Genomic DNA, 24,265 nt, shown 5'->3' with positions numbered 1-24,265 from the left:
TGTGGGGAGTGACAAGGAACAGGTGAAATAGCCCTTATCCAAAATGTTTGGGAGGTCATCTTGGTGCTTAAAATTTTTTAGATTTCATAGGGCTGGCAGTTTAGCTTAGAGGTACAGCTGTTGCCTCTCATGCACAAGGCCCCCAGCACCATGAAAAAGAAAGAAGGTGGGGGATGTTTCAGCTAGGTGTGCTGATGCATCTCTCTAACCCCAGCTATTCAGGGAACTAAGGCAGGAGGATGACAAGTTTGAGGACTGCCTTGGCAGCTCTGTAAGACCCTATCTCAAAATTGAAAAACTGAAAAGGACTGGAATGTAACCTAGTAGTAAAGTGCTTGCACAGCATGTTGAAGCCCTGGGTTCAATCCCTAGTACTACAAAACAAACAAACTCAATTTAGATTTCAGAGTATTTTGGATTTCAGGTTTCTTTTCCTTTTGTGTGGTATTGGGGATTGAACCCAAGTATTTTACCTCTGAGATACATTGCTAGCCATAATTTTTTTTTTAGTTGTATATGGACACAATATCTTTATTTTGTTTATTTATTTTTATGTGGTGCTAAGGATCAAATCCAGTGCCTCTCAAGCAAGCGCTCTACTGCTGAGCCCCAATCCCATTCCTAGCCCTTTTGAAAACTATTTTGAGACAGGATCTCCTGTCTCCATAAGTTTGCAAGGCTGCCCTTGAACTTGTGATCTTCTGCCTCAGCCTCCCAAGTTGCTGGGATCACAGGCATGAGCTACTGCCCCCAGGTGTACTTCCGATTTTTTAATTAAGGATATTCAACCTGATAGCATAGACTTCAGAGTCAGATCAAGTTTTAAATCCCAGTGTACTACCTTCTAGTTAGGCAGCTTGAGCAAAGTTACTTCGTATTTCTGTGCCTGTGCTTCCTTTTTTAAAGAAGTGGTATTAAAAATCACTTTTGTTTTGTTTTGTTTTACAGTTTCAACGTTTCAATGAAACCATTTATTTGAGACGTTTAGCACAATAGTTTTGTAGCAAGCAGTCCATAAATGTAGAAATATAGAAATATAGGTATGTATGCATAGATACACATATCTAATCACTCCTATGACTTTAGTCATTGTGTGTTTGCTTATAATCCCAAATCTTTCTTCAGTTAGATATGTCTCTCCAATACTAGGCCTATATTTATTCTATTGGCCACATAATCCCCAACTCATTATGACCTAAAATGAATTCATTCTTTTTTACACTCCAATAGCCCCTCAACTGGCTCCATTGTTCCCTATCTTTGAATGATATATCTACCTATAGCCCAAATGAAACTTATGTATTACCCCCTGACTTTTCTTCCTCACCATTTGCAATTCAGTTATCAAGGAGTATTTTTGCATACTGTTTCCTATGGTTTATTAGTTTATTTTCTACTCCCATTGCAGAAACTCAAAACCTGGGAATCATGAATGTCTTTTTTTCTTTGTACTTCATTTCTATTCTCTATACCAAATCCTCCCAATTTTGTCAAGTAATAGTTTTCAAATTCAGTTACCCTATTTACCTTTCTTGCCTCATCTTATTATCACATTTGCTCCCCATTTTTTGCACTCTCTTCATACATGTTATACTTCATGTCACCACAGGGCTCTTGAACTTGCAGTCCACCTCACTTAGCAAGTTCCTCTTGTCTTTCACATCTCAGTTCAAAGCATCACTTTTCAGGAAATCCTTCCGTGCCCCAAACTAGGTCAGGTTTGGATTAGTGCTTCTTGATTCTTAGACTGATGCTTCATTCTTTACACTTGCTGGATAAATTTATTTCTGTGTCTAATTATTTGTTCCATGTCCTTCTCCACTACTGGAGTATGAAGACCATAAAGACAGGCAGTCTTACCATGTTCACTTTTTTTTTTTTTTTTTTTAAGTGGTGCTGGTGATTGAACTCAGGGCCTCACACACTCACACATACTGGACACTTTACTGCTAAGCCATATCCTCAGTCCCCTTGTGTGTTCACCTTTTAAATCCTGATGCCTGATATGTAGTATGTCTCTAAATATTTGTTGAGTGAATAGGTGGTCATTATCACTATCCTAGGGTCTGACATCTCTTCTAAATTTTTGCAGTTTGTGTTTTGTCTATCGATATAGTGATATAGTGTATAGATATGTGTTTTGTCTATAGATATAGTGATATAGTGTATAGATACACTAATTGGAGTATTCCTTCTATATTATAAATGTGTTTGTGATAGTTTTCTTTAGAATCATTCAATTGTTTCACCTTGTCCTTAAGATAAAGTTCATATTCCTTTCCCAGTCTCATCTCTTATCACTTACCCTTTCTTAATCTGTTTCAGTAGTAGTGTACTACAACATTTGTAGTTCCCCAGACATACTATTTATGTATGATATTTCTAACCTGAAACTTCCTAGCTTTCTGTTCTTTCATTTACATGACCCCTAGTTCTTTTTTTTTTTTTAAATATTATTTAGTTGTTGATGGACCTTTATTTTATTTACTTATTTACATGTGGTGCTGAGAATTAAACCCTGCCTCACACATGCTAGGCAAGTGCTCTACCGCTGAGCTACAACTCCAGCCCCAACTCCTAGTTCTTTATTTATCATTCAGGTCTCAGTTTCAGACCTGTTTCCCACTTAGCAAGTATGAGGCCCTGGGTTCAATGCCCAGTACCTCCAAAATAATAATAGTCAGATTTCCCCTTAGATATTTCTGTAGCATGATGTAAATATATACCTGTCGCGGCACATATCATACTGTTAGGTGTTTTGTTTGTTTGTTTGTTTGTTTGGTTTGTTTTGTTACTGGGGATTGAACTCCAGCACTCAACCACTGAGCCACATCCCCAGCCCTATTTTGTATTTTATGTAGAGATAGGATCTCACTGAGTTGTTCAGTGCCTCGCTTTTGTTAAGGCTGGCTTTGACCTTATGATCCTCTTGCCTTGGCCTCCTGAGTCACTGTGATTACAAGCATGCACCACAGTGCCCAGCTATTGTACTGTTTTGAAGATACCTATCAAATTGTGTGTTCTAAACTATTTCTTTATGAATGTTCCAGAAACTAATACAATCTCAGGCACATAGCAGGTACACAGTGAATTCACTCATTATGCAGTAAGTTTAGATACTAAGGCATGTACTGTTGGGGTTAAATCATTGTTATGAACTTTTTAATAGTGGCAAGATGAACTTTTTAATAGTGGTAAGGAATACAAGGTAATTTATTCATAGTATTAGGAAAATTATTTGGAGAACAAATGGAAGATCAACCTAGTTTAAATAGGTTCAGCTTTGCTAAAAATAACAGAAGTGCAATAGTGGTGCACACCTGTAATCCTAGTGACTAGGGAGGCTGAGATGGGAGGATCTCAAGTTCAAAATCAGCATCAGCAACTTTGTGAAGACCTAAGCAACTTAGCAAGACTCTGTCTCAAAAAATAAAAAGGGCTGGGGATGTGGCTTAGTGGTTAAGCATCTCTGGTTCAATCCCCAGGACTCCACTAAAAAATAATAATAAATAAATAAATTACAAAAGTACAAATTAAAACAGCATTGGGGATTTTTTTTTTTTTCCCGCAGTACTGGTATTGAAGCTAGGCAAAGTACTTACTCTAGCTCACCCTTTTGTAAATTTTGAGAAAAGGACTCACTAATTGCCCATGCTGCTCTAGAGCTCAAGATTCTCTTGTTTCAGCCTCTTTAGTAACTGGGATTACAAGTGTGTGCCACCATTGCCTGGCAGAAAGTTATTTTTGCCTATTAGATTAACAAAGGTTATCATTTATAATATATGGGCAGGTAGGGTATGATGAAATAAACTCTTGCAGTATATAAAAAGTTAATGGGGGCACAACTTCTTTTTATAAAAATTAGTCAGTAGTTAGTAAGCTGTTCAATGTTCTTCTTCTTCTTCTTCTTCTTATTATTATTTTTTTAGAGAGAGAGAGGGAGAGAGAATTTTTTAATATTTATTTTTTTTTAGTTTTCGGCGGACGCAACATCTTTGTTTGTATGTGGTGCTGAGGATCAAACCCGGGCCGCACGCATGCCAGGCGAGTGCGCTACCACTTGAGCCACATCCCCAGCCCCTATTATTATATTTTTATTTACTTTTTTTATGGGTGGTTCCTGGGGATTGAACCCAGGTCCTTGGGCATGTGAGGCAAGAACTCTACCAACTCTGAGCTATATCTCTAGACCCTCAATGTTCTTTTTTTTTTTTTTTATGGTTCTGGGGATTGAACCCAGATGTGCATGCTAGGCATCTGCTTTACCACTGAGCTACATTTCTAGCCCCAAATGTTCATTAATTTTGAACCAGAAATTCAACTTCTAGACATGTAATCTTTTGAAACACACATATACAGAAGTATCCAGAAATATAAGTCAAGTTTGTTCACTACAGTGTCGTTTCTAAAGGTGAAAATTTGGATAAAACTCAAATGTTCATCAGTGGGATATTGTTAAAGTAAATGCCACTCACTACATCCATATGTAAAAACTGTATTTAAAGATAGTTTTTAATAATTAAGTAAAGTTGCCTCTATGGATCTGAAAAAAGGTTTATATTATAGTATTAAAATTTTTAAGTAGGTTGCAAAACAGTATATATAAAATATGATTCCTTTTTATACAGAAACACTGTGCCCGTGGTTTAGGCACAGTGGTATATGCCTGTAAATCCCAAGAACTCAGGAGGCTGAAGCAGGAGGACCCCAAGTTTGAGCCTAGCCTGGGCAACTTAGCAAGACTCTATCTCAGATTTTAAAAAGAGAAATTCGTTACTTAAAAAGTCTGGGATTGAAGCTCAGTGGTAGAGTGCCCCTAGGTTCAATCTCTAGTACTTAAAAAAAACAAAAACCCTAATACCCAAAAATATAAAACTGTGTTATCTGTTAGTGTATGTAGATAACATGGGATAATATGTATATGTATTTTAAAAAAAAATCTGCTGGCTGGGGATGTAGCTCAGTGGTATAGTGCTTGCCTGGCATGAATGAGGACCTGAGTTTAGTCCCCAGCACTCTAAGAAAATAAACAAAAAAACAATGACAGAGTGTTAGGAATGAATTATTTCCTTTTTTTTTTTGGTACCAGAGATTGAACCCAGTGACATTCAACCACTGAGCCACATCCCCAGCCCTTTATTAAAAATTTGAGACAGAGTTTTGCTAAGTTGCTTAGGGTCTCGCAAAGTTTCTGAGGCTGGTTTTGAACTTGAGATCTTCCTGCTTAGCCTCTTGAGCTGCTGGAATTACAGGCATGTAGCAGTAAATTATTTCTAAGAGGGTGATCTTAGGGACACTTTTATGTTTCAGTTAAATATTTTTATAATGTTTGATTTTTCAAAAAAAAAAAAAAAAACCAGCATGCATTGTTACAGTCATTGAGAAAAGGAAATTAAAAGATAAAAAGAGCATTGACTGAATGATGTTAGGGTGCTATCAGTTGCAAGTATGAACTGTATATGTAATTGTGATTCTTTTTTCAATAGAATGCTCAGTGTTTGCATGGGGACATTGCACAGTCACAAAGAGAAATTACACTAAAAGGCTTCAGAGAAGGTAGTTTCAAAGTTTTGGTGGCAACCAATGTGGCTGCCCGTGGTTTGGACATTCCTGAAGTTGACCTGGTGATTCAAAGTTCTCCTCCACAGGTAGGAAATGGGATTTGGTCTGGGGAAAACAAGAGCAGTTTTATAAATTGCTATCTTATTTACAAGTATTGCTTGAAATATGAAAAATATTTCCATCATTCTTGCTTTCAGGTGTTTTTTTGTTACTATGGTGTTAAATTGATCCGAATCTGATGGCCTTTTCAGTGATTAACTTCACTTTTTGAATTTGAAATTTGGATCAACAAAATCATATAAAGGAATTATATAAAGTTTATGTTAAGAACTCTGGAAGAGATGGTTAGAAAGCTTAAAACCATCCCCTGTATCCCAAAATTCTAGCATATAAATTATTTGGCATGTTGAAAAGCACAACAGGATTGAAATAAAAATTTAATTATTGTTATTTTATTTCATTATTTGGATGTTGGGATGACTGTGGAGCTTGTCATAATTTTAAAAAGTGTTTTCCTTTTTTAATTTTCAGGATGTTGAGTCCTATATCCATCGTTCTGGACGCACAGGTAGAGCTGGTCGGACCGGAATTTGCATATGTTTTTATCAACCAAGAGAAAGAGGTCAACTAAGATATGTGGAACAAAAAGCAGTAAGTAAAGTTGAATTATTTCAGGCTTATTATCTAAATGGTGCCTTAGAAAAGGGCTCTTTTTATATTTGTTCTCACAAATAGATCTTCTTAACTTTTCTCAGTTTAAGCTGCATTTGGATGTGAAGCATGTGGGAGCTAAATTTATATTAGCTGCAAGACTGTTTTAATACAGCTTTTATTGTGAAGATAGAAGAGCTGCCTTTCTCATTTTTCTCTTGAATTTCTCCCTTGTTATTGAAATAAGTGTGTTGCGATTTCATACACCATTACAGAATTATAAATGGGTGACTGTGACATTGTTTTGGTATAATAATTTAAAATTAAAATTATATTTGCCATAATATAATTATGTAATAGCCAGTGTCTATAAAAATTGTACAATTTCTGTGTTCCAGATTTTTTTGTAGTATTTCACATTTTCTCCTATTTTATAATATTTTTATATACTATCTCATGAACTTTGTAAAGTGAGATGGGAGTAATAAGGAAAAAAGTTGATTGATTTAAATAATGTTCTTTTTTTTTTTGAATCAGCTTTGTTTTGCAAGTCAGATTCCATAATTGTAACTAAGGGTCAATTCAAAAAAATTGTTTTCACTTTTTGAAATTTATAATAGATAATTTATTAGAAAAAGCAGATCTTTTTATCCACTAAGACTTGGAAATCTTCCAAGAAATGGAAATTCAACAAACTATATTAGTTTAGGAATTAATTGTAACATTCCATTTTTCTTTAATGTAATTCTTTCATTTTCAGGGAATTACTTTTAAACGTGTAGGTGTTCCTTCTACAATGGATTTAGTTAAATCTAAAAGCATGGATGCCATCAGGTATGCTTTCTGACCTTGCTGAATAATTTTTGCTTTTGTATTAGGCTATTCATCTTTAAGCTCTTCTAGTTCAAATATCAGAAAATTTTAATCACCAGTTTTACCAGCAGATATTTAGTTATATTAATATATGAAAACGTTACTCTTTCTTTTCCCATTCATTCTCTCATCTTTTTTCCCTGTCATGACCAAGAAAATTTACTATTTTTAAACCGTAGGTCTCTGGCTTCTGTTTCTTTTGCTGCTGTTGATTTTTTCCGACCATCAGCTCAGAGACTGATAGAAGAGAAAGGAGCAGTGGATGCATTGGCTGCAGCATTAGCCCACATTTCTGGTGCATCAAGCTTTGAACCACGGTCTTTGATCACCTCTGATAAGGTAGAAGTCTGTGAAATAATTGTATTTGGTTGGGAAAAGGGTGAAATTGAGCTATAGCAGTAACTGCATAATCAATGAGTGTTGCATTTACTCCCTTCAATAAATTGCACTTTCTGTGCAGAGAAAACTGTTTTGCTCTATTAGAAATTGACTTTCTCATTTTCCTCCACCCCTAAATTTTTTGGGGGGTGTGATGGAGGCAGTATCTGGGATTGAACTCAGGGGCACCCGACCAATGAGCCCCCATCCCCAGTCCTATTTTGTATTTTACTTAGAGACAAGGTCTCAATGAATTGCTTAGTGCCTCGCTTTTGCTGAGGCTGGCTTTGAACTTGTGATCCTCCTTTCTCAGCCTCCCAAGCCACTGGGATTAAAGGCTTGCACTACCACGCTCTGCTAAATTTTTTTTGACAGCCATCTTCCAGATTTTCAGGCCTACAGAAAAAAAAATTGAAAGAATATTGCAATAAATAATGACCTAGATTCAACAACTGTCAATATTATGTTACATTTGCTTTGTTTTTGAATATACTTTTTTTTTTTTTGCTAAACCATTTGGAAGTAAGTTGAAACATTATGACATTATTCCTAAGTATTTGCTTCTTCTAATGATGAAGATTCTTGTCTACATAATCACAATATCATAGTCTCACCTACAAAAATGAGCTAGGGAATAAAGCTCAGTTGGGTAGAGTGCTTGCCTTGCATGCACAAAGCCCTGGGTTCAATCCCCAGCACCACCAAAAAAATGTTATAGTTCTACATTAATCATCCTATATCTAATAAATATGCAGATTTGTTTATTTCAAAAATGTGTATGTGGAGTAAAATATAGGAAATCCTCACTTTGCACAGCACTGTGCAAACTGAAACTTGTATAACAGAATCTATACTTCATTTTGTTGCTATGAAATCATGCAAAGTGAGAAACAGATTCTGTGCAGGTGACATCATAACATAGTAGAATATGAAGTAGGGATTCTCTGTGGAAGGGTCTGTGTGTATAACACTGACTGACATGGCCCACTGCCAGGTTGGTGTCAGATATCAAAACTTATCACATCAATAATCCCAATGGTTTTGGCTGGGGAGGCTGAGAATTGCGAGTTCAAAGCCATCCTCAGCAACTGCAAGGCACTAAGCAACTCAGTGAGATCCTGTCTCTAAATAAAATACAAAATAGAGCTGAGGATGTGGCTCCGTGGTCGAGTGTCCCCGAGTTCAATCCCTGGTACCAAAACAAACAAACAAAAAAACACATAAGAGCCATTGGTAGCAAGTGGTTTAAAGATTTATTACTTATCTGGGTATAAGTGAGCAGAATCCCAGTATGCAGAGACTCATCAGTAAAATCTCTCTGATGTAGAGAAAGACAGAGTGCACATGAATTTGGTCCTGGAACCTTTATAAGACAATAATAGCCTGTTGTCAGGATATTAGAATGATAGGGCAGAGTAATTCTGGGCAGCCATCCCTGTAGCTGGGAGGAGGGAGAAATGGGGCAGGGCAGATAAATTTGCTTGTGACATTTGGTGTAGCACAAATGAGTGCAAATGGAGCATCTGATGGTTTTCTTGTGGCAGATATTAATAGTTGTGCCAAATGTCATTTTGTTGGAAGTTAACCATATGTCCAATTGTTTCTCCATTTATGTGTGTGTGTGTGTGTGTGTGTGTGTGAAAAATCAGTATTCTAGTTAAGGTTCTTAAGTTATAATTTGGTTGTTGTGTCTTTTTAGTATCTTTTAGTCTAGAACAATTTTCCGTCTTTTTTATTTTTCATGACTTTGAATTTGTAAAGAGTTAGGTCAGTTGTCTGTTAGAAGATCTCACTTTCTGGATTTGTCCAAAATTTTTCTTGCATAATTTATTTTTGCCTTTATCCAGAGTCACATTGCATATGTCAAAGCTTGATTTTTATATTCAGGCTAAATGTTTTTTGGCAAGAGTATGTTATATGTAATACTGTATATTTCATAGTGAATCATATCAAGAAGCATATGTCATATTGCTTTAGTAGTATACTTAGTTTGGTTGCTTGTTTGTTGGCAACTGCCATATATTTCCATTTTCAAAGAATATTTTACTCTCTTAATTAGTAATCTGTGGGGTGATACTTTTAGCATCAAGCAGATATTCTATCCCAATAACTCACTGAATACTTAAATGTATAATATTTTAAAACAATATTTAAACCATATTGGTTTTGTTTGTAGTACTAAGGAGTGAACTCAGGTGTGCTCTAGTTCTGGGCTGTATCCCCATACTGCACTCGACCCTGAGCCACATCCTCAGCCCTATTTTGTATTTTTATTTAGAGACAGGATCTCACTCAGTTGCTTTGCTGGGGCTGGCTTTGAATTCATGATTCTCCTGTCTCAGCCTCCGGAGTTCCTGGGATTACAGGCATGTGCCACCATACCCGGTCCTTTTTATTTTGAGACAATGTCTTACTAACTTGCTGAATCCGGCCTCAAACTTGACATCTTCCTGTCTCTCAGCCTCCTGAGTCTTTTGGATTACAGATGTGTACCACTTCACCTGGCTAACCTATTTAATTTTACTCAAAACATTAACCTACCTCTTCATAATGGCTTCCTCCTTGACTTCATTCATTACCATATCAGAGAGGTCTTTTTTTTTTTTTTTTGTGGTGCTAGTGTTTGAACCCAAGGCTTCTACCATTGTGCCACATCCCCAGTCAGAGAGGTCTTTCCCAATCACCCTGATGCATTCTATAATAGCTTGTTCTCCTTTTACATTTCTTTATCTTCTTTATGATGGTCCTTTTGCTGTTCAGTGAAGGTTTACAAAACAAGTAATTTTTGGTTATTTAATTAGTAGTATACTTAATTAGTATAGTACTTCAAAAGTTCAGAGAGATTTTTTTCCTTTTTTTTATGTTCTTCCACTCCAAGGTAACTTTTTAAAAACTCTTTCAGTGTTTCCTTTCGTCTTCACTACCTTATCATTCTCTGATGCCGTTTTGTTTAATTCTCTTATAAAGCATGATGCTAAGAATTAAATATAGTCTTTACAACACTACACAGAAAGATGATACTTTCAAAGATCTATAAACATTAGTCTTTTTTTTTTTATTTGTTGATAGACCTTTATTTTATTTATGTATTTATATGTGGTGCTGAGAATCGAACCTAGTGCCTCACACATGCCAGGCAAGTGTGCTAACACTGAGCCCCAGCCCCAGCCCCTAAACATTAGTCTTTTAATTTAGTTTCAGAGAAGTTATTTTTTAGCAGCCATGTTATACAGTTGGTTCATAAGAAATGCAGTTAAGTCATATAGGTCTATAGAGATAGAACTTCATTGTCCTGTGCTGCTACTGATTTTTTTCCCAAACATAATGTGAGTTTTTTTTTTTTTTTTTTTCCCTTAAGGGATTTGTGACAATGACTCTGGAAAGCCCTGAAGAAATACAGAATGTCACCTGTGCTTGGAAAGAACTTAACAGAAAGCTGAGTAGTAATTCTGTGTCCCAAATTACAAGAATGTGCCTCCTAAAAGGAAATATGGTAGGCTTTTCTAGATAATCCAAAAGATTTTTAATCAATGACCACAAGTATTTATAAGCAATAGCCTAATGGGATGAATAATTCTGTTTTTCTAAGTGTTGGTTTGTTTCCAGTTGTGAATTTGGGGAATTATATAATTAATTCATTTCTCTAGAGCTATAAGTCATTCTGCGTGGTTTGTCTTTCTGTTCCCTGCCCCGCCCCCACAGTGCAAACCAAGGGGAACAAACCAAGAGGCTTGTGCATGCTCTACCTCTAAGCCACATTTCCAACCCTGGTTTGATTATCTAAAACCCAAGTTATCTAAGCTTCTGTTTTGGTATAAATATTGTGTAGTTGTGTGTGTTTATTTTCTAAGAGTAAATAATTGCAACAGTTAAATAGCTATACAGTTTAGACAACACACAATATTGTCTGTTATAATTAGCCTGCTATTTATTTGTTGTTAATTTTAATAGTATGAATTAAATAAGTATTTCAACATTTATTTATATAGCATATAAAACTGTAATCTTTTTTTTTGGTATTGGAAATTGAACCCAGGGTGCTTTACACTGATACATTCCCCAGTCCTTTTGAGTTTTTATTTTGTGATAGGGTTTTGCTAAGTTGCTAAGGCTAGTCTTGAACTTGCAAGCCTCCTGAGTTGCTGGGATTAGAGGTGTGTGCCACTGTGCTCGTAAAAGTATAATTTTAGTGACTGTGATTTCTTCTAATGGTTTTTAGAAAAGATGTTATATTTATTTATCTCAGATTGCTACGTAGGTAGGCTTATTCTAACATAGAATTTATTAACTAAATTGTTTATTGGAAATAATCATCTTTTTAAAGGTTTACTGTTATTTCTGCTCAACACAGATTTGAAGCAAATAGGGAAAACATACAAACATTAACAAAAAAACATAGAGGAGAGGTAAAGCAGATCCATAGACCAAACTAGTTATTGAGTATTAAATTAACTTTCAACCAGGACTGAAGAGGAAACATCTCTGGCTACATTAGTATCATTATATGATAAATATTCTACCACTTTTTTGTTTTGTTTGTTTTTGTGGTTCTGGGGATTAGAATTCAGGGCTTTCTGCATGCAAGGCATGCATTTTACCAACTAAGTTATAGCCCCGCCCAAATTTCTACCTTTTTGACAGAAGCTTTCTGGCTCTAAATTTTATTTTATTTGAAATTAAAAAATTATGTTTATTTTTGAGATACGGGGGATCCAACCCAAAGTTGTCTGCATGTTAGGCAAGCATTCTACCATGTGAGTTATATCTCTACTCCCTGCCCCTCCCTCTCTCCCTCCCTCTCTCTTTGTCTTTTTTGGTACTGGGGATTGAACCCAGATTGTTTTTTGTTTTTTTTTTTAAGTGAGGTAACTTTTATATATATATATATATCTATCTTTATTTTATTCGTTTTTAAAGAATTTATTAGAAGGATCATTTTATAAGGGACATGGAATAAAATTATAGTGATTGAAAAAATAATACTAGAGAATATTCTAGAGTCTTATTAGTATATTCTTTTTTAAAAAATATTATTTTTTAATATTTATTTTTTAGTTGCAGTTGGACACAATATCTTTATTTTATTTATTTATTTTATGTGGTGCTGAGGATCGAACCCAGGGCCTCGCATGTGCTAGAAAAGTGCTCTACCGCTGAGCCACAACCCCAGCCCCAGTAGATTCTTATTAGATATTGTATTTAGTTACTTTTCTGATTTAGAAAATACATTAAGCAGATACTCTGGAATACACTTAATATTTTTTATAGCAAAGATTATCAGCAAATATTAGTTTATTAGTAAAAATTAACTCATGCATCTAGATAAAAATATTTTTATTTTGCTTGCTTTTAGGGTGTTTGCTTTGATGTTCCTACAACCGAGTCAGAAAAATTACAGGTATTTAAAAAAAATTTTTATCTCCTTCTCTAAAAGATTGTTTTGAAAAACATAATTACTCTATCATTATCATGCCTAAGTCAGTTAAGAATTCCTTAATATGAAATATCCAGTCTGTCTCATAATCAAAAATTTTTTATTATAAATATTTTAATCAAATAAAATGATAGAATTGTCTGAATTCCCATGTTCATGTCATCAGTTTCAGCTATTCATGGCTTGTGTGGTTTTTTGTTTGTTTGTTTGGTACCAGGGATTGAACTCAGGGGCATTTGCCCACTGAGCTACATCCCCAGCCCATTTTTTTTCCCCCAGCCCTTTTTTGTATTTTATTTTGAGATAGGATATCACTGAGTTGCTTAGCGCCTTCCTTTTTGCATCCTGCCTCAGCCTCCCAAGCCTCTGGGATTTTAGGCATTCACCACTGTGCCCGGCTCATGGCTAGTTTTGTTTCATCTCTGTTTCTATCCACTTTCCCTGTGTCTTTTAAGGCATTCTATCATTTCAACCATAAATATTTTCATATATTTAAAAAGTATACCTGTAGTATCATATTTAAATCTTCCGAAACAATAATCCCTAAATATTTTGTATTTAAATTTTCCCTATTTTCTCCCCCATTTTTCCTCCTGGTGCTGGGGATTGATCCAAGGGCCTCACACATGCTAGTCAAGTGTTCTTCAACTGAGCTACACCACCAGCACTCCAGAAAAATTTTCATTAATAAAGTCCATAAAGTTTATATATTGTAATTTGATGTTTTCTATTTCTCTTTCAATTTGTAGGATGTCCTTTCTTTTTCCAAAAAATTTCCTTGTATTTTATATGTTGAAGAAACAGGTCCACTAGAGTCCAAAAATTTGTTATATATACCTTTGTATATTTATATAGTCACATATTTTGGATCAATAATAGGATTAATTATGAAGTCTTTTTTTAATTTTTGGTACCAGGGATTGACTCAGTGACACTCAACCACTGAGCCACATCCCCAGCCCTATTTTGTATTTTATTTAGAGACAGGGTCTCACTGAGTTGCTTAGTGCCTCACTGTTGCTGAGGCCGGGTTTGAACTCATGATCCTCCTGATCCAGCCTCCTGAACCCCTGAGATTACAGGCCTGAGCCACTGTGCCCAGCAATTTTGAAGTCTTTTTAAATATTAGCATTATATCATGGATACATTCTACATCAATTAGATACTCTTTTTTTGTTGGGGGGTGGGTATTGGGAATTGAACCCAGGGGGCACTTTACCGCTGAGCTGTATTCCTTGCCTCCCCCTACCCACCTTTTTTTTTTTTTTTTTAGTTGTAGATGGACACAGAACCTTTTCTATTTATGTCTATGTGGTGCTGAGGATAGAACCCAGTGCCTCACACATGCTAGGCAAGCACTCTACCACAGAGCTATAACCCCAGCCTTTTTTTATTTTGAGCCAGGGTCTCTTTAAGTTGCTGAGGCTGTCCTCAAATTTGGGATCCTCCTGTCTTGCCCTCCCAGGTCACTGGGATTACAGGAATGTGCCACCATGCCTGGCTACAGTTGCTTATTTTTTATGATGCCCTGGTATGGAGGCTCAACTTTGATCACCAGTGTTCTGTTTTCTGAAATTTAGACTATTTCCAATTTATTATTATAAATAAAACTGCCCAGAATATTAATATAGGTAATTCTTCCTGCATTGCCATGTTTAATCTCTTTAAGATGAATTTTTTAATATGACTGTTGGCCAAAAGGTTTGTGCATTTTTGTAATGTTTATTTTTTAGTTGTAGTTGGACATAATACCTTTATTTTTTATTTTTATTGACTTATTTTTATGTCACGCTGAGGATCAAACCCAGGCTCTTGCACGTGCGAGGCAAATGCTCTACCGCTGAGCCAAAACCCCAGCCCTGGTTTGTGCATTTTTAAGACTGTGCTCATATGTTGCCAAACCTACCAATGATTTATGTGGGTGTTTTTCTCTTCTCATTCTTATCAACAGGGCATTTTACATCGACTTCCCTTGGCAACTTGTGTTCATAATGAACAATGGTTATTACCAAGATAACACATTGCACTGCTCTTATGAGCTGCCTTTTTTTTTTTTAGGGGAACACTAAGGATTGAACCCAGGGCAAGCATTCTACTACTGAGCACTGTCTCCATACCACTGATTCATGTATCTTGAGTTGATTACTCTAGTAAATTGTTTTCAGTAGCTATATTTTTTAGTTCCTGGTTACTGTTGACAGATTTCTAATCCCTGTTATCGGCTGTAATATATCTTGTTTTTGTCAGTATACCTCTTCAAAATAATGGAATGCTTATTAATGCTCTATTTCTTTGTCCTAAGAAAGCAGATAGCAGTCTCCTTTAGACCGTGTAAATTGATGAGTTTAAAGTCTTGAACTGGGTCAGAGAGTTCTCCTGAAACTAAAGCTTAGTAACTTTAGTCATTGAACGTGTTTTCTTTTTCTTTTTTTAAAATATTTATTTATTTGGTGTAGATGGACACAACACAATGCCTTTATTTTTATGTGGTACTGAGGATCGAACCCGGGTCCCGCCTGTGCTAGGCAAGCGCTCTACCGCTGAGCCGCAATCCCAGCCCTGAACATGTTTTCTTTTTGCTTATTTTTTGGTTTTCATTTTTGTTCCAGACACTTTGGATTTAAGTGATAGATGATCTTTGGCTAACAGATAAAGGACATGCAAAAGTATTCTTTGCTTGCTTATGGTTTCAATTTTGCATTTCTATTAATCCTGTAAATTCTTCTAACAGGCAGAGTGGCATGATTCAGATTGGATACTCTCAGTGCCAGCCAAATTACCTGAAATCGAAGAGTATTATGATGGAAATACATCTTCTAATTCCAGACAAAGGAGTAGTGGCTGGTCAAGTGGCAGGTCTGGCCGGTCAGGTCGATCAGGTGGTCGATCTGGTGGCCGGTCAGGTAGACCGAGTCGACAGGGAAGTCGGTCAGGAAGTCGACAAGATGGTAGAAGACGAAGTGGGAACAGAAATCGATCAAGAAGCGGGGGCCACAAACGGAGTTTTGACTGAGCATTTGATAGTTAATCTACCAGTGTGAGCTTGCCTATGTCTGCCTAATCATGTACATTATCCACCAAAAATTAGGTCATCATAGTTGAGGTATGTGTCTGCTGTTTGCAAAGAAGTTGGTCGTATTTTTTTAAAAAGTATTTCACAAAAATGGTTGTAAACAAATCTGCTTATCCAGTTATAACTTTGAATAAAAAAAACCCTCCTTTTATTGTCTCTTTTCACTATGTGTTAAGAATTTTCTCAGTGTAATCTTTTTAAAATTTCTTCTAAGTCTCCACAGTCAAATTAACCTTTCTTAAGGTTTATATTTTACAAAATATGGTGTATTTTTATTCAGATCATTCCTTCCATAGATTATGTGATAGGAAATAAATCCCTTCTGCATTAAAGGGCTGTATAAACTGATGACGTGGTTAGTTAGGTATATTTTTTTGAGGTCTAGATATATTTAATTCAAAAGATGTGAGCAGTGCACACTTAATTTATTCAACAGATAGTTTATTGACTGTCCACTATCCATTGCTGTGCTATTCACTGGGGAATATAGCTTGAATAGGCATAATCAGTATGCTCGTGAAACTCACTCTTTTTTGATACTGGGGATTGAATCTAGGGTCGTTTTACCACTAAGATACACCCCCCCAAACCTTTTTATTTATTTATTTTTTAAATTTGAGACAAAGTCTCACTAAGTTGCTTAGGGTCTCATTAAGTTACTGAAGTTGACTTTGTACTTGCAATCTTCCTGCTTCAGCTTCCTCTGAATTTCTGGGATTATAGGAATGCACCCACTGTGTCTGGCTACTTACTGTCTTAATAGACAATCAGCATTTATGATAGAGATTAATTAAAAGTAAGAAAAGTGTAGATATGAAATGCTGAGGACCTCATTGTATACCTGACCAATTTTAGAAGTCATGAAGGCTCCTAAAACAAGAAAAGGAGAAGTATCAGTTGATCTAGCCATATGTGTGTGTATGGTAGGAAGAAGAGTTTAGAAGGAAGAGAGTTTGCAGATAGAACAGCATATGTAGGAACCTAGAGGGTAAGGCTGAGGACTTACAATTAATGCTAGGCAGAGAACAGAAATAAGAGAAAGGATTTAGTTTTTAACAGGGACCATTTGTTATAGACCTTATCTGCATTGTTCAAATTTTTTCTTGAACCATTAAAGGTTTATAGTATGGGATAATATGATTAGATGTATGTTTCAGAAAGACTGTGGCTGTACTGATAATACTGGATTAGAGGGGGCATACTGAAGGCCAAGAAATCTAAAGAGGATCATGGAGTAATCCAAGGTAGAGATGCTCATATTATAGGTAACTCCTGCCCCCCCTCTAGGAGTTGAACCCAAGGGCACTCTACCACTGAACTACATCCCCAGGCCCTTTTTTATTTTGAGATTAATTGCTGAGGCTGGCCTTGCAATGCCTCAGCCTCCCAAGTAGCTGGGATTACAGGCATATGCCACCAAGCCCATCTGAGACGTAATATTTTTAAGTGATGAAACTGAGGTACATGAGAGCTTGTTACTTGCCCAAAAGTTACTTGCCACTGCTAGACAACATGTAGTATAGCAAGAATTTGAACCCAGATAAGTCTAGCTTCAACACCAGTGTTTTTAACCACTGTGTTAGGAGGTAGAATCGTTAGGACTCAGTTATTGATTGGATTGGAAAATGAGAGGCATAAGAATGAAATCAACATTTCACTAAGATAGGAAGAACAAGAAAAGTTAATGGGGAAGAAGTGGGAATATGGTAAATTCAGGATTAGATATATTTTAATATTGAGGATAAGATTTGTTAAAGGAAATAAAGCAGTAGGAAATTTAGTTTATAGGTTTGAAGCTTAGGAGATACTTGTTTTGGAGAGATTTGAGAATTAAAAAGAAAAATGTAGTTAGAGTGGTAAATGAGATTATCCAGCGAAAGCATCATAAGGAATGAAGACTGAGGAAGGAACCCAGAGGTAAATTACCATACTTAATACATGGAAGAAAGGGGAGCCCATTGAGAAGAGATGGTAATAAGAGGGCAGAAAGCTCAGGGGTATGAGGCTTTCAAAGGAAATCAGGAGATGAATCTGAACTGACCACTGGACTTAAGAAAAAGGAAATGAGACATTAGGAGCAGCCTTATTAATAAAGTATTGAGAATAGAAGCCAGCTAGCAGAGAATTCAGTAGGAAATGAGGAATAAGTGGGGACAATAAACGTGCACATCTTTTTCAGAAATTTTAGCTGTGGATTGGGAAGAATAACTTAAAGGTTGGAGGTAGAAGAAAGGACATGAGGTTTGGTGAGGATTTTGTGTGGGTGGTGGTGGTGATGGGACTGGGGAATGTCTGAGTATGTTGAAACATTAATGAAAAGACGGGAAGGGAGGACACTATGAAGATTTAGGAGAAGACTGGGTGTGCAGTGGCCCAGGACTGTGATCCTTGTGACTGAAGACTGAGGTAGAAGAATTGCAAGGGATAGAATCAAGGGCAAAATTATAGAGATTTTAAGGGCTGGAGAATCTAGCTTGGTGATAAGAGTACTTGCCTAGCATGTGTGAGGCCACAGGTTCAATTCCATTTGGCAAAAAAAGTTTTGTTTTTGTTTTTGAGAAAATTAGAGATTTTAGCCTTAGATGAAATAAACACATCTCAACATTTGGTCAGCAGAAAAATATTATCATGGATGTGTTTTCCTTTCTCCTGAGATTTTGTGTCCTTTTGTACTCCCCCCACCTCTCAGCCTTTTTCTTTTTTATATATATTTTATTTATTTATGTGGTGCTGAGGATTGAACCCAGGACCTCTCACATGCTAGGCAAGCGCTCTACCACTGAGCCAACAACCCTAGCCCATATCATGGATGTGTTTTCAGATGTTAAGGTAAAAAGGGACTGAATTTATAGTGGCTACAATTAGAGCAATTTCCTGTAGCAGCACCCAGCAGTCTGATTGTAGAAACAGAAATAGGAGATACTTGGTTGACCAAGGAGACTGGGGTTTTAATCTGTGAAAGACCTGAAAGGATGAAAAGGTATATATATATATATATATATATAGAGAGAGAGAGAGAGAGAGAGAGAGAGAGAGAGAGAGAGGGAAGGGACTTTGGTAAAGTGATTGGAGTAATAGCCCATGGAGTCTAGACTGCCTGGGGACTGAAGTGGAGATGGGGTTGATAACATAATGTGCCCTGGGTTCAACTATAGCATGTTGGGGGTTGCGGGCGGGATGGAGCAATTGGGGAGAAAATAAGTGTAGGATATGGTAGTATGCCTGTTGTGGGAAAAAGTCATTTCACATTCAAGGAATGTGAAGCCAGGTATCATATAGATGGTTTTCATGGACAATGAAGTCTAGGATGAAGACAAGCCAGAACTGAGGAGAGAGGAAGATTAAAACAGGTTGCAAACTAGCAATAAATTATGGAGGTTGGTAAGTTACCTGAATGAGGAAGAGATGTGGTAAAATTACCATGTATCTTCAAAAAGACAAAGCTTTTACACAAAGTAAAGGGTAATGCTTTGGAAATGGATTTGAAGAAATGAGCACTGATTACCAACCAGAGTACTTGGAATGTCAGGGAATGAATAACATCTGTTTGACAAAGCTACAGAGGGTGTATTTTTCCAGAAGAGCCAGATTTCATTTAAACCAAGAAGGGGAGGACTTGCAGTGCTGGACCTATTAATTTGCATGAGTATTAGTACATTCAATCAGATTACCTGTGTGCTTACAATGTCCCAGACAATATGTTTTGGGTAAATAAGGAATGTTCTGTCTCTCTCCTGAGGAGCTCAGAATCTAGTGAGGTAGATGGATAAAGAACCCTAGGTCCATGGCATTGACTAAATGCAAGCTCTGAGCAATGATTCCCAGGCCAGGAACTGGAGAAGGGGTTCAGAGAAAGCTTTTTAGGTATGGTGATTGAACGTGAACAAATTGGGGGATAAAATAAACAAGGAACTGGGAATCTAGGCAAAAGCACAGAATAGCTAATAAGACAACATGGTTGAAAGGTGTGAGGGAACTATAAGTATTTTTTTTCTTTCTTTCTTTCTTGAAATACCAGGGATTGAACTCAAGGCCTTGCACATGCTAGGCAAACACTATTAGAGCTACATCCCCAGCGTATAAGTAGCTCTTATTGTTGGGGTCTTCAATATGAGGAAAGTAGAGGTGAGCATCATATCTTGGAGGGCTTTGTAGGCCTTTTTATGGATAGCCTTTGAAAAGGTTCCAGGGAAAAGAGTGAAAAAGATAATAAGTAGGTAAATGCCAGCAAGGTGGATGGACATAAAGGGTTCATCTTATAATTACCTTCCCATTTGTAGGGGTTCTAACAAGATTAAATAATAGCTTCCTATATCTTCTTGAAGGAAGGAGGAGGTAGGGGAAACTTGTCATCAAATTCTCCACTTCAAACAGTATTCAGCCACTTTGCTCTGTATTTTTTCTAGTACCCAGAACCTTTATGGACTTCAGCTTTTGGTCTCCAGTTTGGTACTGTGTACTCTAGTGTGCTCAATTAACAGCTATTTGAACCTGAATCAGTTTATTCCAATCCTCATATTTTTGAATTTGTAAACGAAACAGCACATTCTATTTAGCATTAGAATTTGGAGTACTGAATTCATAAATAGGTATGAATGTCTGAGAGCCTTCTCTCACATTGTTTTTCTTTTGTGTTTTGGCAGTAGTGTTTAACAGTAGTTTTTTTTTTTTTTTTTTTTTTTAATCCTTACTCCTTTTTTTATTATTAGTAATACATTTCCATTGTTGAAAATCTGAAAAAAAAATAGAGAAGAAATGGAAGAAAATAAAAACCACCCATAATCACATCACTTAGAGATTCGTATTTTTAACATTTTTATTGAGTCTTTTGAATTCAGTGTGTGTGTGTGTGTGTACACATATCTTTAAAATAGAAATTCTTCCACAAGTATACTGTTTTACGAAAAACAGTATATCATCTAAATCAGAGGAAACTGGCCTAGTAGAATTGACATTTGAGAACTTCACATTTCCTGTTGAATATAGATGACACATTTCTTCAACTTTTTAAAATTGAATTTTATGCTGCTATTTAGTCTCCTTTATGTAACATCTGGCTACCTTTGAATTAAAAAGGACTTTTGCATATTTCCTGTTGGAATTTTGGATTTGTGCCTACATGCAGATACATTACAAAGGAACTTGCATACGTTGTTAAAAGTTTTAACAACGTTTTCCATTTGCTCTAGGGCTTACTTTCTTATCAAACATCTGTTGGTAATAAACCTGTCCCACTACTGTATACAGCGGTATTGAATACAGCAGTTATCACAAAAGTTTGGTGGTTTCTCAATCACACACCAAGTTCCTTGAGGCAGGGGCTCAACCTTCACTTTTATATTCCAAATTCTTTGGTACAATGTTGAAATCCCAGCTATGAAACATTTTCTTGTTTAATTGGTTAATTGCATACATGCTTGTTCTCCCTTCTCTCACACCCAATACCAAAATGACTGAAACGTTTTCCTGCCTGGGCATATGGTTATTTCCAATGTCTTTCTGTGCCCACTCCCCATTTCCATCTTAATGTTCAATAAACATTTAGTGACAAGGCTCTTATGTGCCAGGCATTGTTTACAATTTTGAGGTAACAAAGATGAATATAAGGATATCACACTGTGAGTTCAAGCATCACTGCACATTTGCCTAAAATGTGTAAAAAAATTGAGACTGAAACATCAAATACAAGTTTATATAAACATGTTTCTTTTTAAAACTTTCGAGTGCAGTAAAAACTAATCTCATGAAAGAAATAAAACTTAGGGCTGGGGATGTGGCTCAAGCGGTAGTGCGCTCGCCTGGCATGCGTGCGGCCCGGGTCAGCACCGCATACAAAGATGTTGTGTCCGCCAAAAACTAAAAAATAAATATTAAAATTCTCTCTTTAAAAAAATAAAACTTGAAGTATTAACCTGTCATAAATGCAATATTTTGAATTGTCTTTCTAAACATTTGTTGAGTTTTATTTTGGTACTGGGGATTGAACCCAGAGGATTTTTACCTCTGAGCTACATCCTAGGTCCTTTTTATTTTTTGAGGCTGCCCTCAAACTTGGGATCCTCTTGTCTCAGTCTTCCTCCTGAGTTGCTGGGATCACAGGAGTGTGCCACTATGCCCATCAATTGTGGGTTTTAAAAGCTCTTTTTTTATTGTGCTTTTCATTCATTTTTGTATTTAATTTTCTCAAACTATGAATTTTTTAAAAAAAATCAAAAGTAGGGGCTGGGGTTGTGGCTTAGTGGTAGAGCGCCCTTCCAGCATGGGTGAGGCCTTGGGTTTGATTCTCAGCACCAAATAAAAATAAAGAAATTTAAAAAGAAATCAAAAGTCCACTTATGGGTTTTTTTTTTTTTTTTACACATTTTCTGTGCATTGTTTTATATCATAGTGGTTTCATTTTGATATATTCATAAAAGCATATAACAATTTTTCTCTATTTCAATCCATAGTACTATCCCCTTCCCTGTCCTCTTCCTTCTCCCTGATCTCTTTCCTCTATTCTATTGATCTTCCTTCTACCTATTCATTTTTTAATTGGTGTATTGTAATTACATATAAAATTGGAATGCATTGTGGTATATTCATACATGGACATAGCATAATTTGGTCAACTTTTTTCCCTAATTCTTCCCCTTTGCCTCTACACTACTGCTCTTTATTTTTAATTTTTTTTTTTTTTTAGTTTTTGATAGACCTTTATTTTATTTATATGTGGTGCTGAGAATCAAATCCAATGCCTCACACATGCTAGGCAAGTGCGCTACCGCTGAGTCCCAGCCCCAGCCCCCTTAATTTCTTTTGTAGTCGTAGATGGACAGAATGCCTTTATTTTATTTTTATGTGGTGCTGAGTGTTGAACCCAGTACCTCACACATGCTAGGCAAGCGCTTTCCCATTGAGCTACAGCTTCCGACCTACTTTTTTTTTCTTTTGTACCAGGGATTGAAATCAGGGACACTCAATCACTGAGCCACATCCACAGCCCCTTTTATATTTTATTTGGAGACAAGGTCCAACTAAGTTGCAAGGCTGGCTTTGAACTCAGGATCCTCCTGCCTCAGCTTCCCAAGCCCCTAGGATTACAGGTGTTCACAATGTCCAGCATAGACGCCCCTTTTTGTTCCTCATTTCTCTATACAGCTTCCACATGTGAGGGAAAAACATTTGACCCTTGACTTTCTGTGTGCAGCTTATTTCACTTAGTATGATTTTCTCAGTTTCTATCCATTTACCAACAAATGACATAATTTCATTCTCTTTTATGGCTGAGTAGAACTTATTCATTCACATATTGATGGGCACTAGGATGATTCCATAACTTCCCTATTGTATACTGTGTTGCTATAAACATCGCTATGTGTATATCACTATAGCATGCTGATTTTAAAATCTTTTGGTAAATACTAAGGAATGTGATAGGTGAGTTATAATAGGTCCATTCCTAGACTTTTTTTTGTACCGGGGATTGAACCTAGGGGTGCTTAAACACTGAGTCACATCCATATCTATCTATCTATCTATCTATCTAATCTATCTTATCTCATCTATCTGTATCTATCTGTATGTCAGGGTCTCTCAATAGTAAAGGCTGGCCTCCAAGTTGTGATCCCTTCTTGTTTCATCCTCCCAAGTACTTGGATTATGGAGCCTGGCTATGAAGTGGTTTTGTTATTCCCTTTTCATGCCCAAGAAAATCGTGTTCGACTTCATTGTCCAAAATTACAGAGCAAATAATAGCAAAGACAGATTCTAAGGCCAGATGATATTCAAACACATTTTTTTTTTTTATTTTTGGTGGTACTAGGAATTAAACCCAGGGCCTGGAGCATCCTAGGCAAATACTCTATCATTTAGCTACACTCCAGCCCTCTAACATATATTTTAAACTACCAAGAGAATCAGTCTCCCAATTCTCTCTCTCTCTCTCTATATATATATATCTTATATGTGGTGCTGAGAATCGAACTCAGTGCTTCACACATACCAGTGCGCTACTGCTGAGACCCTGCCCCAATCTCCCAATTCTTTGAAGAATGAATAGTTCTTCGGAAAAAGCTTACACCACTGTCAGTGACCATTCAATGGGCCACTTTCTCTTAAGTGCTTTAAGTAGTATAGTGTTCAAATTATGCAGAAGCCCCTGTTGGTTTCAAATGGAGAGCTAAGTGGTTTTGGCGCCCCTTTTACTGGTTCCAAGGCTAGATGAGATGTCTCTGTGTTTCTTTCAAACAACTGACACTTGTCTCTAGAGGACCAGGCCTGGGTGTTGTCTGCTGGTGAATGCTAGCGCCTGA

At 36.5% G+C, this 24,265-nt stretch overlaps 1 protein-coding gene across 6 annotated transcripts in view; it reads left to right on the top strand.

The window, feature by feature from the left end:
- Positions 1-16,135, top strand: part of Ddx50 (DExD-box helicase 50) — a 35,023-nt gene extending 18,888 nt beyond the window's left edge. For all 6 annotated transcript variants that reach the window (XM_048809795.1, XM_015500558.2, XM_015500559.2 and 3 more), the window contains 7 exons: positions 5,487-5,648; positions 6,094-6,213; positions 6,974-7,047; positions 7,266-7,425; positions 10,823-10,957; positions 12,818-12,862; positions 15,630-16,135. In XM_048809795.1, the coding sequence (XP_048665752.1) occupies positions 5,487-5,648; positions 6,094-6,213; positions 6,974-7,047; positions 7,266-7,425; positions 10,823-10,957; positions 12,818-12,862; positions 15,630-15,911 (978 nt within the window). In that variant the 3' untranslated portion in view covers positions 15,912-16,135. The remainder of the gene's footprint in view (positions 1-5,486; positions 5,649-6,093; positions 6,214-6,973; positions 7,048-7,265; positions 7,426-10,822; positions 10,958-12,817; positions 12,863-15,629) is intronic.
- The last annotated feature ends 8,130 nt before the right edge of the window (positions 16,136-24,265 follow it).

This window comes from Marmota marmota, unplaced genomic scaffold, assembly GCF_001458135.2.
Source record: "Marmota marmota marmota unplaced genomic scaffold, marMar, whole genome shotgun sequence".
NCBI classification, from domain to species: domain Eukaryota; kingdom Metazoa; phylum Chordata; class Mammalia; order Rodentia; family Sciuridae; genus Marmota; species Marmota marmota.
Note: the sequence above shows the minus strand (reverse complement) of the source record. Positions and strands in the feature narration are given on the sequence as shown.